Source organism: Lepisosteus oculatus, chromosome 21 (assembly GCF_040954835.1).
Source record: "Lepisosteus oculatus isolate fLepOcu1 chromosome 21, fLepOcu1.hap2, whole genome shotgun sequence".
Classification (NCBI taxonomy): domain Eukaryota; kingdom Metazoa; phylum Chordata; class Actinopteri; order Semionotiformes; family Lepisosteidae; genus Lepisosteus; species Lepisosteus oculatus.
The window spans coordinates 13,764,275-13,782,164 of NC_090716.1; the positions used below are offsets into that span (position 1 = coordinate 13,764,275).

The 17,890-nt window shown below is 39.6% G+C and overlaps 1 protein-coding gene across 3 annotated transcripts; it reads right to left on the bottom strand.

Moving 5' to 3' along the window:
- Positions 1-1,180: 1,180 nt before the first annotated feature.
- ighmbp2 (immunoglobulin mu DNA binding protein 2) lies at positions 1,181-17,683 on the bottom strand. Of its 3 annotated transcripts, none has more exons than XM_069181694.1 (16): positions 17,564-17,683; positions 16,367-16,456; positions 15,360-15,529; positions 14,620-14,815; positions 14,042-14,139; positions 12,348-12,511; positions 11,030-11,230; positions 9,186-9,333; positions 8,031-8,205; positions 6,837-7,019; positions 6,241-6,359; positions 5,536-5,630; positions 4,610-4,733; positions 3,051-3,914; positions 2,334-2,524; positions 1,181-1,432 (listed from the first exon to the last, which is right to left on the bottom strand). In XM_069181694.1, the coding sequence occupies exons 2-16, from the start codon at positions 16,441-16,443 to the stop codon at positions 1,241-1,243; spliced, it is 2,997 nt and encodes a 998-aa protein (XP_069037795.1). In that variant the 5' UTR covers positions 16,444-16,456; positions 17,564-17,683; the 3' UTR covers positions 1,181-1,240. The 3 variants fall into 3 exon arrangements, with proteins under 3 accessions (XP_069037795.1, XP_069037796.1, XP_069037797.1); XM_069181695.1 differs by having other exon boundaries at positions 16,367-16,500; XM_069181696.1 differs by having other exon boundaries at positions 17,608-17,644.
- Between the last annotated feature and the right edge of the window lie 207 nt (positions 17,684-17,890).

The window sequence follows — 17,890 nt, forward strand, 5'->3', positions numbered from 1 at the left end:
GCACACAGATCAAGCTTTGATGAGATTAAAAACAGAAACACAGGGTCTTGAGAAACATTCAAAAAGGACTAATTTCTATAATTGAGTAGACCACTCAGCACAAAGTCTTCACCGTTTAAAAAAAATAGAAAACTTAGAACTAGAAAAAATATCTCTTTGGCCTTCAATGCTGTAAAGCAGAGAGAATATTCTTTGTATCAGAAAGCTTAGGAATTAATGTTAAGAGTTAAACTGAATTATTTTTGCGATTGCTATCTCATGCTCTTTGGAGAAGCAATTACTTTTCTGTGTGAGACATAGCTATTACAACACCAGACTGCATTTTGCTAATTTCCTCCTCCTGTGCTGGCACTTTTACACTAGCCAATTGACGGCATATTCACCCTGGCAACAGCTTTCAGAATTGATTTTTCAGAGACAACTAGATTACGTTTTGGGAATTCAAACAATCAGGTAGAATGTAGGAAAAAGAAAAGAGCTTGTGTCTCTTCAGACAAGATTCAGTGTTGTGCAGACTGAGTGTCATCTCTTGGGGCCTCTTAAATGAAACTGAAATGGTACAGTTCAGGTCCTCTTTAGTGTGAAGGAAATTTGTTTCCAAACACTGCCTCGTTTTTAACATTTTAATGGATATAATAACCAAAGTCTGGAACAAAGAAAAGAGCCCAGCTCCTGCTGATCACCTCATTAGTACCCTATAAACACCGTCCTTCAGGTTTTCTTCTGAAGCACATGTCCCTCAACACCCCAGTGGCAGTGTGCACAGTAACCTTTAACTCATGTTCTCATGTACTCAATGGGCATTCCTCAAGCCAAATGGATTAAAGCCAAAACATCACGGTTTTATTTAATATATGTAGTATACCTATTTAATTTTACTTGCGGGACAGAATTCTCTGTATGCCTGAATCTGGACTGATTTAAAAAGGGTACAACATAAACAGAAAGACTAAACAAGTATAGGGTACTTGTATAAGACTAAACAAGTAATTTACGTGTAAGGATTTTTTAAAGTGCATCAGAACATTTTAACATACACAACACAGTTTTCAGTTTTGTCTGGAGTATGATTTCATTTTTAAACAATTTTTGTAGCACTTCTGTTGAAGTCTGTTGATTTTTAATACAGTGGCTTCAAGTCTTTTGACTTATACTGGAAAAAAGAACCATCTACCTGAAGTTGTGAAACTATTACTTTAATTGTATAGACTGAGTGATGTAATCTTAAAGAAGAATCTATTCATTTTTCCTTCTTTTTACTTTTCCGCTCGGTGGCCAGATCTTCTAGTTTCCTGTCTAGTTTCCTCTGCAGGTAGGCTTTCTTGGCTGGGTCGATGGACCTGTCTTTGTGCCCACTACCCCCATACAGAATGCCCTCACGGCTGATCCTCATACGAGCGTGTGCCTTTGCTTTGTCACCACATCCATGAACCTGCAAAACAAAAGACAACACCCAATTATGTACAAGTGAACGACTGCTGTAAGCTCCCTCCTTCAGTGTAGGGAATTCAGAAATGAAATTATGTTGGATTCTACAGAAGATGTAGCAGAACATGAGGCACTTTTTAGCAAAGATTGCTATTTACATATACATAAAAATAAATAATTGTACATACAAATGCAATGCTGTGAAGTCTACACACCCTTTACAGATGAACACAGATTTGACAGACTTTACAGATTTTGTGGCCTAACTGCCTGACATTAAATCAGAATTATTTTATGTTTATTTATGCATTGTAACACGCAACCTCAAAGTGAAAAACGAATGCCCAAACGCTCTGAAAAGTAATTACCAATTAAAACTAAAGTAAAGAGCCGACTGCAATTGGTCCATGATTTTATTTTTTAATTTCCAAAGCTTTGCTGTAAACCCTTAGAACTATAACATAAACTGTTATAATGGGGGTTAATGAGCAAAAAAATAGAAGCAGCAAAACCAGCATTATTTAAAGAAAATCACTGGAGCTCGCTAAATCGCTAGTCCGCATGAGTCTAATGACAATTGCTAGATTACAAATGTGTAGATGAAGCCCCAGATACTCAATGTAACAAAAAACGCTTGAAGACACACATACGGTATGCATCCCATCTGAATGAACTGTTTCGATTGGAGAATTCGTTATGAAGACTTGACAGCTGACACCATTTCACAGCACAATACTAAGTATTAGCAATCGCACATTGTCAAAATTCATCACATTCTATGTTATACACATTTCATAAGAAAATGGAACTGTCCATTATAAGTGGACCATTATTGAATCAGTAATTTTCAGAACATTGTGATTCATTGCAACATATACCACAAATTTATAGCAGCAAAATCTTACCTCTGGGATGTGGTGACTCAGACAGTATCGCCTGTTACAGAAAGAACACATCTGCCCCAATGTCAGTACACTGGCCTTACACTTGGAGAATCCACAGACACTGTCTGCTTTCACAACAGCATCTATGAGAGCATCGAAATCGTCACTGGTAGCAACAATGGCTGAGGCCTGGCCCTGAGAGCAGTCCTTTCCTGGAATGGTAAAAGTTGAAGGCAAATGGTAGGTTCAGAATGGCATCAGAGATAAGCATCACTAATGTGTCTTTTCTGCAAACTCCTGTCAGGCACAATTTCATCCTCACTACGTTGGTTATGCTTCGGTTGAACTATCAGTAATTGTCACTCTAGAAGTTGTGCTCTGGCAGTGACACTGTAAACCAGAGACGTGATGCAAAGTGTTCTTTTGACAGCTCACAGGTGCTATTCAGACTGCTTTTACAATTTTATCTGTTACACTCATTTAGAAGGTTGACAGAAGCTAATAACACTCAGCATCTTTTACACCTTTGTGATTACTTTTCTTACAGAAAGGCATACATTCTATTTGGAGGTATGCAGAAATGCAGAAAAAATACTACACTATCGTATAGCTCCAATAGGTGTTTTATGGTGGGTAATCAGTAATGAAACATTTCTTGTTGTACTCAGATATTCTCAAATACTAACAAATCCATAGTAAACTGTTTCACATCTGCTAGCAAAGCCGTGCTTCACCCACCTTTGGTGGACTGTTTGGGCTTCTTTGAAGACGGAGTTTGTGCAGCTTTCTGACCTTTGTTCTGCCGAATCTTCTCTTCCCTTTTAGCCTGCTCTCGCTGCATTCGTTCCAAGTGCAATGCCTTCAGATCTACTTGTGCCACGTCTACGTCCTTCTGCAAACCCTGCTCGCTCGATGGCTTGACAAGGGTCTCGGAGGATAGGAAACGGCACTCCTTTGCCCCAGCAGCCTCTGCGTGTGTGTGCTGAGTCCCTGCTCTGGTGACAGTGATGTGTCTTTCCTTCCCTTCTCCTGTACTCTCATGCTTTAAGCCCAGCTCCTCAGAGATCTGGTGTACCAGCAGGCGGTCATGTGAGGTTAAGGATGGTGGAAAATCTAGTGAAGCCTTTTCTGTGTCCCTCAAAAACTCTAGTATTTTCTCTCTTAGATTCTCATAGCTCTTTCTCTTTTGCTCTTCTTCCACAGGTGTGGACGAGTCACCATCCTGTTTAGCACGATGATTTGGTTTTCCAGTACTCACACTGTTCATCGCTGTTTGCTTTTGGCCTTGGACCTTTCTGTTTTCTGTTTCCTTTCTCTTTCCCGTATGTTTCTTAGTAGTCTGAGTCTTAGAAGACTCTTTGGTCTGTATTTCTCCTCTTTGTGCACCTTGAGAGAGCTCATGGGAGTAATTCTGAGGAACTACGTCCTCGAGATACTCAAAAGCTGTCCGTACCTCCCCATGCTCGCCTATGTAGTCCACAAGAGCCTTCAGGAAAGCATGATGGCAAACAGTTTGTGAGTCACACACCACTACCAGCTGGCGTCTAGCACGGGTTACGGCTACATTGACCCTTCTGTCCTCGGACAAAAACCCAACATCCCCTGCAAAGGCAAAACACAGTTCCATTAGCATGCTAGAAGTATTTCATCTGTTAAGAAAGAAGAAAACACCAGGGTGCAGACTAGTTTTGTACATTAAGGATCAGTTGCATTGAAAACATTTGAGGCTAAGTGATTATAGTATCAAACCAGTGACTGAGTTTCTAAGGACTCCTCTTCACTTTTTTATTAAATATCCCTGTAAATCCAATTCCTTTACAATCTGACATCCAATAAAGATGATAAAGTTCAATGCGTAGGTGCCTTAGCTCAAGGGAAATAAGTACAGTTAGTTAAATAATGTGAAACACTGTGTCTCTCTACTGAAAACATACATGAGTTCTCCTGTCTAGACTTTCCAATGGCAATATCATAGAAAGTATGCATACTGATTTGGTGTGCAGTTACCCTATAGGATTATACAGGAGAGCACCGTATGTAAAATGATATAAACACGTTACATCAAATGATATTGACACAAACATTACGACCACGAAATTACAGCATTTCAAGAAGAACAATAAACACATTTCTTAATTTCTTCAATAGTGGCAAGTACAGTACAAAACCGCAACAGGAGACTCTGGTCTGCAGCGGGAAGACACAGTTCCACCGACGGCACTGTTCAAGAAGAAAGATGTAGGGAGTTTCTCACTTTAATCACTCAACAGGAAAAAGCACCCCAGCTGGGGCCTCACCCTTTCTGTTTGACCTGACTAACGAAAGCACCACCGCCTCCTTTTCCCTGCCTTGGAAGCCGTCCACGGATTTGATTTCCAGGTCTGGAAGCTTCTGAGAAAGCCGTTGTCTGAGCATGTCCACCTGCCAGGGAACACGAACACTGTAGAACAATCACGGAGCACAACAGTACAAATACCGCTTAAACCGCCAGTTTCAAATACATCTGAAACAGAAATGATTAGCAAAAACGGTGGAGAATTTATAAGACATTATTCTCTCTGTCCTGATGTGTGTAAAGGAGCAGTAAACAAGAACATTGTGTTAGAGTAATACCTTAGAGCAATAGTAAAGATGCGAAAACTCAGGAAAGAATCACAGTTGCCAGAAATATGCCTCTGGTGCCTTAAAGCAACCAAAAGCAGACCTGGCTTACGAGTCAGCTCAGATATCCTTTATGTGGAGAATAAAAACTAAACGTTTTGAACTGCCACCACTCCTCCACAGCGGCTGCTGACAGTGTTTTCCCCATCTTTAAACAGCCAGGTGCCAAAAAGTACAGGAGTCAGGGCCATGTGCTAATAGCTGGATACAGACAGAGACACTGCAGCGGTTCTTCTCCTCTTTCTTGGTAGTGGATTATCCAGGACACGTCTGCACATATACTGTATGTGATTACTGTAACATACTGTACATATATAAAGCTTACATTGCCATTGCATTAGAAACTCAATTTATGTGATGATATATGACTGAAAGGTCCTCTACTAGCTGTGACTGCTAAATGTTACGTAAGTTGATGCACAAAACTGAATGTCTTTTACACTGAAAACTCAAACAACCATATCAAGATTAAAAAAATTCAATTATCACAATGCGATTGCTAACTATTTGATAATTAAATCCCAGCTACCGAAATAGAATAGCACTGGAATAGTGCCCTCACCTGCAGATTGTAGGGGGTAATGATGCCTATGTCTTTTGCTTTGACACCAGCCTCAGTCAGAGTTTGTATATGAAGTGCCACAATATCAGCTTCCCCTGTAGAACAGAAAAGGTTTAACCTGAATCTTATAGGACATTCTTTTGAAACAGCATCATAAATGAAAGAGCCAAAAGTGAAAACAAGCCTTTTCAGAACTAAAAATGGGGGGGGAGGGGGGGGCAACTCTTTTAATTAAATCATTTGTGGAGCAGAATACAGAGGTGATCCCCCTAGATGGGAAACTAGAAGCAACATTCCACAGGCTCCCAGAGAAGCACAGTCGGCTGAAGGGACCAATACAGGACTGCTTATGGTGTGCAGAAATATCAACACACAACACCGACTATATCAACTTAGAACAGGACAATTAAATCCCACAATTTGGTTTTCATAACTGATGGCTTTGCCTTTCCAGATAAAGTACTGACTGACATTTGGAAAGATTACATGTTGGAAGAAAACAAATGTGAAGCAGCTGTAATACTGCATTGTCATGATTCCAGGACATATTTTCAATTCCCATTTATTTTTTTTGTTACCAGAGAAAGGACAGGCTGCAATTCTTGTCTGGTGAGGGGGTGTAGCCAGGTTTTAGTTCTGGAAGCCCTAACGCCTGCACTATTTACAATAAAGTAAAAGTTAAAAGGCTCTGAGCCTGAAATTCACCTTGATTGCCTTTAGATTGTTCATCTTCATCCTCCACCTCGAACAGCCCACAGCCAGCAGTGTCAATCAGCAGGAGAGGACAGCTGGTCTCTTCAGTGGGTTGCACCCCTGGCAGATCCCTGGCCAAGCCAAGGAATAAAAAATACAGAATAAAAAAACAGTTTGCATTTCACTCATTTTCATTTCTGGAAAGTGGTTCAAAAAGGATGTTTCTTCCTTTGTGTTATATATGGGTTTATGTGGAGCCTACAAAGTGAAAGCAACTTACATGTGTACCAAATTCCAAAAAGATTCAAACAGACCGTCTTAGTTTGCATTACTACAACATACATAAATACAAGGCAAATAAACAATGTTTTATTCTTATATTGCGGGACATGAAAAAATTAAATGATAGAGTTTGATTTGTCATGTCAGGGGTCAGAGGTAAAAATCAGTTTTAGTAAAACTTCAAGCTTCCTGATGGTTACTTTACTCAAAGGTATGTTAGAATACACAGTACATTCTATTAACATACCAATCTGTTACGGATACAAACGAATGATAAATAAAAGCAGAACATAGAAGTAAATTAGCATGTCAAAGAATAACCGTACCTCAGAAGGTGATTTTCCACGGAGGAGTGAGCAGTCAGTCTTCCACCATACATTTCCTGGGAGGCCCACTGCATTATTGCACTGTTCATGCGGTACTGCACTGTCAGCATCCTCACTACCGGGTCTCCATACTTCTGAATCAGCCTCTCCATCAGACTCCGAGAGAGGCCTCCGGGGCCAGCTCTGTGAAGGCGAACATTAAAAATGAGGATATAAACACAGTCTCAGTCGAGCTTGAGAGGGATTTTACAGAAGCTTCAAGCAAAACCAAGAATACAGATCTGCTGTTTTCAATGTATCAGGTATTAATAATCTGTTCTGCTCTAATTAGATTTATCGATCACTGCAGATGAAAATGACAACACTCTCAAGGACAACGTTCTGGGCTATTCCTGACTTAACTGAACTAATTAACTTCCTAAACTGATCAAATGTCATATACTGTATCATCCAAGCCTTAACACAGTGAAGAGTGACCAGCTCAGCAGTGGCTTCTCAGAACCAGGACTGGCCACCGCTGGCCTAGAGACTTCAGGTCATTCCTCCTCCTAAACTCTCAGTAACAAAGCTGGTCTAAACAATTTTCTACATAATTATACTCAGGACCTAAATTTTCTTGCAGGGTTACAGATGTGCTGCACAATTTTAGATATTCCCGCAAATCCAGCATTTATAATGGAAAGATTTCCTGCACACATTTAGAGGCAAAACATTTCCCAAGTAGACTTAGCCTAAATGCATGATTCAAACTGTGACGTTACACTATTTGTGTGGTTGCATTGCATGTCTTGCATTTGTTAAAAGCAGACAAATACCTCTATAAAAGGAGATATGTTTGATTCCGTCAACATTTGTTCAAAGCTGGCTGAAAAGAAAGTCTGCTTCTGAAGAAGGCGAGACCCCACAGAAAAATGCACCGACTCTTCAAACATAACATGTATAATAATGTACTTGCTCTTATTAATATGATTAATGGACAATTCTTAATTAATTCTATAACAGAATATTTAACAGGGTCACCCAAATAAAAAAAAACGAGAGGAGCACATTACTGAATAGACAGCATGGTCTGACAGCAGGAGTCCAGAGCATAATTCGAAAAATTTATCAGCTCTACCTACTTTGTCTGTGTACAACTGAAGTTTACCGACACACCACTCTCCAGTAAAAAATGAAAAGAAAAAGGGAGCTTACGTCTGGGATTTAATGGTGGGAGGAAGCTGTTTGTAGTCTCCAGCCAGGATGCACCGGGGCACCTTCAGCAGGGGGATCCAACAGCTGCTCTCCAGTGCTTGGGCACACTCATCGATCACAGCCAGGTCAAAATGATCTCCTGCAAGAAACTTCAGGGGACCATCGTCACTGGCACCTGCAAAACAGTGCAATGCTCAAAACAGCCCATCGTTGAAATCACCTTCTCTTCTGTTGGCAGAAGTGTAATCCAGGTGGTTTATAACTGGACATGTACGTATCACCAGAACTTAACTGCAGATTGTTAATAACCGCATAATTGCAGGAAGATCTGTCTTCTCATCTGTCTTAAAAAAACATTTAACAAATAAATGAATAAATATGTTTTCAAATTAATTTCAGTATTTACTACAGAAATAATCTAACGATTTTAACAGATTGTTTAAAACATCCGCCCTTCAGTTATCACAATTGTAATCCAGGTGATTTATAAAACTGGAGGTGTGTGTATCACCTCCATGCAAGGATCTGTCAGACTTAAAGGGACTTTCAAAATCTTTTGACCAACCACTAGTGATCAGTTGGTAAAGTGACTAATAGCTCAAATGATTAATCTGAAGATCAGGATTTAACTGCAGATTTCTACAGGAAGATCTGTTATGTCTTCCCATCGGTCTTAAATAACCACAGAGAAGCATCTCATGCTATGAGTGCAGCAGAACCAAATAAGCACCTACCAAAAAAACTGAGACAAATTCTACTATTAAAGAGACAGGTTACAGAAACACAGAAAAAGAGCACATGTGCTACAGCTGTAGCATAAGGAGAAATATAACACAAAACACTCTCAGCTCTTTAAAACATAAACTGGCAGGCAGCCATTAGAATAAAAAATAGGAGCTCAGCTGAGTCAGATGAAGAAACCTATTTTAATTTCTAGTAAGATATTATCTTCAAGCATGGTCAGAATACTCTCATATTTATGCAACATTTACAATTAATGCAGCTGAAAAACTTCAAAATAATAGTCTAGACCTTTCAAGTCCAGCCTGATGTTAATCAACACAACCCAGCCCTTCCCTTTAGAAATGTACCTTTAGCCTAGTAGGCACCCATAGTTTCTATACAAATGCAGCAGAAGGCCAATGTTTCACTCACCAGTATTAGTGGCCAGAACTACGTCAGCACCCTTGAGGATCTGTGTGATTGCCGTCTCTTCCCTCTGTTTCAGCTCTCGGCGCAGCTCTTTCATCTCTCCTCTCAAATGGCTCTGACTGCTCTTCTCGTGCGTTTTCTTCATTTTCGCCTTACGCACAAAACACAGATTTTCAACTCCAAACTTCAGTTTGCCAACATTTTATTGCATTGTTAATAATATTGCTTATTCCCCCCTCCCCCCCAAAAAAAAATACTTTAGCCATTGAGGCTATACTGATAAAAAAGACATTTTAATGTAAAATCTTTTCAAATAAAATTTTTTGCACTACTACTAAAAACCTTGTAGAGAAAAGTTTTTACCTCATTATGCAGTAGCTTGCAAATGTATTTATAGTCTAAAGGAACATCACTATAAAAGCAGATTTAATAGTTAAGTTAATAGTTTAAAGACAAGAACCAAATCCTCAGGAATTCTGCTACACCCTGTCCAGACTATTCTACAGAATCCTCCTTGGTTCCTTAGTCATTGGAATCTACCCTATGGCAAAGATTGCCTATACAGAAAGGATGGAGAACATAAAAAGAGAAAAGGCAAATAGTACAAAAGCAGTGAAGAAAACACAAAAAAAGACTTAGATATCATTGAAGACTAGGCAGAAAGACATTAATACACACGAGCCCAATACAATACAACCAGATAACAAAGGGTACTTGAAAAATATCATGAGGCACTAAGTGACTTGTGAAAGGGATGTAGAGGCTTGTTCATTCTTCACACAATGGGAAAATGCTAAGGTACTGTGCCAAGGAGGCATGCAATTCCACCCAAGCCACAAGAGGGCGGCCATGTCCTCTCAACTCCAACCCTGACATTTCTGTTTAAAAAACTTCCACGCGCAAATTAGAGGCTCCTGTGGAAATTCGAATCATACACAGCTATTCTTCATTTCTGGGAATTTAAAAGAACAGCTTCAGGAGAGAACATGAGTTACAGAGCTCTATTTAAAAACGTAAGCCTAGTATATAGAAAACATCTGACCTAACAACCGAAAGGGAGAAGGAGAATTTTCTCTTTCGTTATAACAGCGTTGTGGAAAAAAGTCTGATCTTTAAACCAGTTAAAGACCTCTCACTGGAAGAAAATGACAAGATCCACAAGTCAGGAAAAGCCAGCTTGTTCTCAGAGGTACTTTAAACCAAATGAAATCTTCCCGGGTTATGCAAGATTCGACTTGATCGAATTTGACGTTGAGTAAAAACCTCCCGTGGGTCCCTTGATAAAATCTGAGTTGAGTGCAGTTTAAGTCCCGTGTGTAAAGAGCGAGTTGTGCATCAAGTTCCAGTGCGAAGTAAACGTCATGCAGTCTCCACCAGGGCTGTTTGACCCTTCAGCCTTGCTTTGCTCTGCTTTGAAAACTGTGTGGCACATATCGCAATAGTGTCAGAGAAGCACCAGTGTTTTTATTCTTTTTATTTTTTACTGTGTATTTTCAGTACTGTCCAGGGTAATGAAATCGACATAATTTAGATTTTTTAAAGGTAATTTTACTCACACCACTGTATATTTTTTAAGGTTATGCTATATTTATTTGGTGTTTAATTCTTCTAGGCCAGTTCCCTGGGAACTAGCTAAATGAGACATTCAAATCAATAAGCTACAAGCAGCCAAATGAGCATACTGAGCTGAATGGCTTCTTCTTATTTGTAACTGTTCCTTACCATTAGTCTTGATGCGGTGGGCCACCTGTCGCAGCTCAGAAAAATAAACCTTTCAATATTAAAAAACACTGCTGATGGCACTGTAAGGGCAGCCCTGTTGAACAGATTCTGTTCCCCATGCTTACATAAGTCTGGTCGATATCTTTCCTGATGTCTGCAATTATATTGGTGTTGTCACTGTGCGCCAGCATAGCATCTAGAGAATGCTTCTGGATCGACTCCAGGAGCCGAGCAGGGTGTCCGAGACGCAGAACTTTTACTTTATACCCCACCAGGCGTTCAACCAGGTTGTCCACAGCAACGTTAGAAGGGGCACAGCAAAGAATCTGGCAAAGAAATTAAAAAATGGTATTATCAATAAGTAATGAGAAAAGATATGCTCGGTATGACAAATAGCAAAATAACATGAATAAATATGAAACATACAACAGTATTAAGCACAAAAACAATCAGGAAATTAGAAATTTCCTACACTGCCATCAATTGATATTGTGAAAATGAAAAGAAATTCACATGGTGCAATTCCAACGTCCTCCATGTGAGGTCCTCATTTCGATTTCTGCAGTCACTGGCTATATTTAGATAAATAGATAAGACTGTATTGATCCCAAAGGGAAATCGAGGTAGGTATGCAGGTATATGCAGGTCTAACAACTCTGAACCCTGACGTCGTGTGCACAAGCCATGTACATAGTGCATATTACAAGAAATAGTGTATGCTTAAAAACAGTGTGACAGTCGGCCATAAATATATATCCTATCGTCGTGTGGTAAAGTCATGTTGTATTGATCAAAATTACCTGCACCTTGAGTTCACTTATTCAAATATTCCATTTCAAATTTTACTTCAGAGCCATCCCTCAATTTCCAAACAGATGATTTACACATTTTCACAATAATGAACTGTGTAAACATATACCCTTTTTTGAATAATGAACCTTTTTCACTGTAATGGACAAGATCCCTCTGCTGGTGAGCTTCTTACTGTGAGCTTGCTGAATACATTTTAGTAGAGTAGATCCAAGCATACTACATAAGGTAGGATGTCCATAAGGTATATATGAAATACAAACTTGTTTTTACTGTAACGAGCTGAACTGAACAAACAATTTCATCCAACGCAGAGGAATATGCTTCATATTTCACATATGGAAAGCAGTCTATTAGGTTTAACAGGCTTTAATGATCAGTAATGAACTGTAATTAGTAAATAGCTCATCCTTGGCCTAAAATGGATATACTGTATCAACACGATAATTATCCAAAGCATACATCATCTGTTTTAAGCCAGATATATCAGCCAATATTGTAAGATGTTTTTTGTTAGTATTTCAGTAGGAGTAAGAACAGGTAGAGGTAGGAAGGGCTGGAAGATGATCTTTTATCACACACTTCTGAAGAACCAAGTAGAGATTGAGAAGATATGAGAAGGCAGGTAGTCACCTTTAAGCCTTGTTTAACAGCTTGCAGGATCACCTCGACTACTGTGGTCGTTTTCCCAGTTCCTGGGGGCCCATGGATTACCGCCATCTCCCTCTGAGACAAGGCAAAGGACACGGCTTCTTTCTGTGACTCATCCAGGGCCTTGTTGTAGAACTCTAGATTTCCTTTGGAGAAACAATCACTATATAAAACCCAGCTGTGCTAAAATAATTGAATAACGCGTCGACCCTGACAGGAAACACAGCTGCTCAAAAATGCTCCTACAAGGCATAATAACTCGATCTTTGTTCTTCTGAGGGAAGAAGAAACACTGAAGACGCTTGCTCCTCAGAGGAGCAAAAGCAGAAAAGGCAGCCTGCATTTTCAAGAGAAGGAGGGCTCTGTCTCTGAAGTCTGTTGAGTTTGCAAGAACACGAAATGACACCTCAAAAGGCTGGGAGTCTTAGACAAAATCACGGACTGAGCTGACACGTGGTTATACTATGAAAAGCGAAGTATTGGAACAGTGAAGCGAAATGTGGTGTTTTTCCTGTCTATGTATTAACACAATAATATTCACAAACCACATACTTTTCTGGCTTACGCTACTTTAAAAAACAACTCGAGCGCAGGAGTTTTCTTACTTTGAAATTCCTCAATTCGTCACTGGTGTAACTGTGATAAGATGTAAAGTGTCTCATGACCTCTTATATTTTGGGGTTGCAGAAGAATAGCCAGTGTTTAAATTTAAATTGGGTCATAATGTTGGGAAGCCTTACTCTAGATGCAGTGGACAGATCCCAGAAAATGAGAGCACTTAATGAACAACAGGGGTTCAAACACAAATGAATAGTGCTAGACGTCGCCCCAGGAGTCTGGCTGCACCTGCTCTAAGCCTTTGCTTAAGGGGGAGGCAAAAGATGTCATGGAGGGTGAGCCCTGGTGGGAGCCAGATGCCAAGAACTGCCTTGTAAACCCAACCCTTGAGGAAGCCCCATCCACGTCAAGCCCCATACTGCCTGGCCAGCCCTGTGTCTGTGTCCCAGACAGCTGGTGCAGGATTACAATAACCTGTGCTTGCTGTTGACTGGATTTTCTGTTAAGTGATCACAGTTACATAACCAAATGTAATTTATCAAATTAATAAGATAAGCAAGAGTTGAAAATATTTATATTTATAACATTAATACATAAATATAATTACATAAATTATATTTAGATTGATTTACATGGAATTAGATAAATATATAACTATAATATTATATCAACATAATATCTATAAGAATGTATCCATATCATTATTATACAGTGTACATAGAATTGTTAGGGTGCATTAGAAACAGAAATTCTGCTTCTGTGTTGCTGAATAGTAACATGACATAAATCCCTCAATCCCCTGGAGGCACTATGCACCCAGTTCTGACTTTATAACACTACAATCCAGGCCACTGATACCCTCCGGCAAGCAGTGGAGACTCTAGGTAAGTCTCCTTCTGTATTTCTATAGCTTGGCAATATAAACAAACCCCCTCTCACATACAGTTGAGAAATCTCTCGTGTTAGAATGCCTGGTGTATAATATTTCATAGCTGCATCTTATCTGCACACTAGTTTGTAGAAAAGTAATGCTTATGGACTCATGCTCAGAGTAAAATCGGCCACAGTATAATCATCAACATAACCAACACACTGCACAGAGCACAGAAGCTACTTACTCAGCTGAAGTGGAGGACTGGGCTCTGAATAGCCAAACAGGACCCCTATCAGAGTGGAAGCTGGACCAGAACTGTACTGTTTCAGGGCATTCAAAGCACTAAAAAAAAGGGAGAAGAGCTTAACTGAAAATTCATTGGCAAAAGGTCCTGCACTATTCAAATTACTCTTTGCAACTTTTTGTATCAAATCATAAGAATTTTATAACCATGTATTTTATCAATACAGAACTGCACAGTCTGCGAGGTGCTAAAAGAAAACTGGCTCAAAGGCGTTCAGGACAGAGTAGTCCGTCTACACTTGCTCATTCTTCCCTTTGTGTGTCACGGGGTTTGCAAGTGCTGAGAAACATGCCGTCAGCTGCTGCAAATTTTAAATTTAAAAAAAGATTACTCAAATACTTTTAGAAATTAAACCCAACTAAAAATGAAAGCTATAGCATTTGCTTGCAATGGGAATACTTCACTTTTTAGAACGCTTGCTTTTGGCCAATGCAAACAGAATTTTGTATATAACCGTATATTATAGTTCTTCAATGTGTGTAACAAATACCAATATAATAAATGAGGTTTATACATACTTCTTCAGTCGTTTATAGGTGACATCATTGGCCAGCTTCAACACATTGTAAGGACCCTCTGCCTCCAGGTTCTGGCTGTCCTGAGATTCATCGAAAGCCACAGAGATGGAAACCTGGGTCACACGCGTCACAACACCAGTGACCAGCTGAGATGATGGATTCACACCCGCTGAATCATACAGACCCACTATGTCACCTAGAAAAAGTTTTAAAAAATTAAAAACAAAACATCAGGAAGGCTGTCTGCTATTGTGAGGCAGTATTTTACTAACACAGTAGACATCTGAGTTAGGAAGTAAAATAAATCTGTGAATTATCCAACAAACACACTCCGCAGGTGAACAAGGGGTTTTGTTTTTCACCATAGTTTCCTTGCACAACCACATACATATGCCGCCACAGGTCTGGACGTGCTCGCAATAGAATAATTTATCCCCGGGTCACTACAGTAATGCCTCTTGGATTTAATAATCATAACTGAAGTTCTCATCTCAAAGAACTAAGGCTCTTTGACCCACATCGCTACAGGCTTCACCGTGTGTAGGCACATTTTATCATCCTGCAGAATAACCCCCCTTGCATACTTGACCTCTCATCATCAGACTTTCAAGAAGACCAAGATCTTCATATGCTGCATAAAGACATGCATTTTATATACCTTTATTTTAAATACAAATTGAATCCCAGTACAGTTACAGATACACAATGTGCAACACTCCATCCCAAACAATGTTTCTTACCAGGCCCAAAAGTGTTGCTTGGCAGCGTACCAGTTCCAACATATTTCCCGGGTTCAAACGTGACAAGGCGTCGTCCATACAGGCCTGTTTTCTGACGACCTATTTGAAGTTTCAGTAGACAGACTCCCTTGCGTTGAAGCTCCTTCAAAGAAATGCTCTCCTGCCAAGCCCTTGACAACAATAAGAAACATTTTTTAATTAAAAAAGTAACAAACTTGAAGAAAAAGTCAGAGCTTTAGAGGTTCTAGGGTTTTGTGTTTTGTTTTCCCCGACTGTAATTAAAATAACACTTATTCATTTTATGGCTGTGTATGTGTGCATGTTCCCAAGATCCACCCACTGATGCTACCATGACATAATTGCAGTCTCTGGGACAGCGAACTCAAGTGGCAAATGGTAACAGTGCAAGGGAGATTTACAGGAAAAAAGGAGGATCTAATTAGACAGCCCACTTTGACCCAGCAGGCAGTGAAATAAGGACACTAAGAGAAAAACATAGTCGAAGCAATGATGTTTTACAACAGAATTTAAAGCAAATGATTGAAGGTGTACTGACATCAGGTAGTAGTGATGCTTCGTCACCAATATCCCTACCAATCTAGAGAGTGAGTGGCAGAGGAAACAAACACATCCTTCAAGAACAAAGATCCCCAGGACTGACAGATGGGAGCGAGCTATCATGCTCTGAACTGGTGCTGCTAGAGGGGGAGGGCAGAGACATCCACGGGCAACTGGATGGTGTTGTGTGTAGAGCAGAGATCACTCTCACAACTAGACTGCCTGTGGAGAGAGGGACCTCACTTGGTGGAGCAGAAGTGAGTAAGGGAATGTTTTGGGGGATTCATCTTTCTTTTTTCTTTTATTGGTGGGGGGGTTGTTACCTTGATTATTTCTTAAAATGAGACAGCTCATTTGCTCACTTGTATTAAATTATTTTTGATAAAACTAGTTTGAGCCTCCAGCTTCCACTGGAGGGCCGGCTACTTCACACAGTGTCAGTAAATTACCTTGTTTCCTCAATCTCCACTGCTCTCTCCTCCTGCAGAAGCTCTAGTGTTCTGGTCACAAAGGTCTCCACAGCCATAGTCACAGCCAACCTGAGCCAAACACATGTGAGCGTTCGTGACGATCATGCAACACGCTGGAACAGGGAAGCAACAAATGGATCATGTCTGAACAAAAGCACGTGTTTAGGTCCGAATTCAATCAAAACATCAGCCCACCACCAATCAAATTCCCAAACCCACTGCAGCACGGCAGGTTTCCCATGGACGAAGGGAACAGTAATCGTTTTTAGTACTTAACTGCATTATTCGTACAGTATACCTCTGGACTCTGTATAAGGCTACCTTTGAAAATGCGTTTAAGTCACACATGCTCACATAAAAACCAGATATACCTAAATCTACTTTCACCTGTGATGGACTACTAGAGGATAGCCAAACAGTAGATATACAGCCTAGCAGCTTCAAAATAATGTTTGTTTGTTTTTCATCCACCAACAGTATGGTAACAAATAGAATGAGTAAATAACAAAATAAAGATTGAGAACACATCATCTATTAAATTATTATTTAGTAAATTCTGGTATGTATAATTACAAAAGAGACATTAGTAAGGGCAGTTAGGTCCACACAACTATGTAAAGCCATAGGAACAGAAGACACAATAAAATATAGAGCAAATATAATTCCTCACAAAGCCAGAAAATAAACATGTTGATTTAGTGTTTACGTGCAATTAAAAAAAAGGAAAAGCAAAACTCTGGAAAGCGACAAAGAAAACTACATTTTCTATCGCCATCGTAAAAACATGATTATACTGTAGCTGCAAGCAAGAAAGATGAACTGTATCAAACAGGGGAACCGATTCAGTGCCACTTCGCTTTGCTATAATGAATATACGATATGATTTTTTATTAGGCTATAGAAAATGACCCGACGATCAAAAAGTAAAACAGATTAAATCAAACCAAGAGAATTAATGTTATAAAGTATAACCCAGTAGGTTATCTAAAAGAACTACGGACGTCAACCCTGGTAAATGTTCAAGTATAAATTCCACAGTCCTCTGCTTTCACTGCGCTGCTCTGTTATCAGTCTTTTTGTATGGCATTACAGTAAACAACACACTAGATAAAATACACTCCATGCCCAACGTTAATAAAAAAAATCATTAAGATCTCACAATGAACGCTTACTAACCTGCACTATCTGTATAACTGTGTAACTATAACTCATACACACACCCCCTCTGCTTCAGACGTGATCATTATCATTACGTGCCTGCATTCAGAGCAGGAAAAACCGTGAACGCTGGTACTACCAACAATTTGGGACACATAGAAACGCTGACTGTATCGACTGAGTTCCCACTGGGGTTATTTTAGATGAGTAAAACTACAAAGGATTCCCGAGTAATGCATTGTATAAAAAATGTGACATTAATATGATAGGGTATAAAAATATGGCTGATGTCTTTCATTTATAAGACCTTTTTATATGATAATTGTTATTAAAATGGTTGGTTAC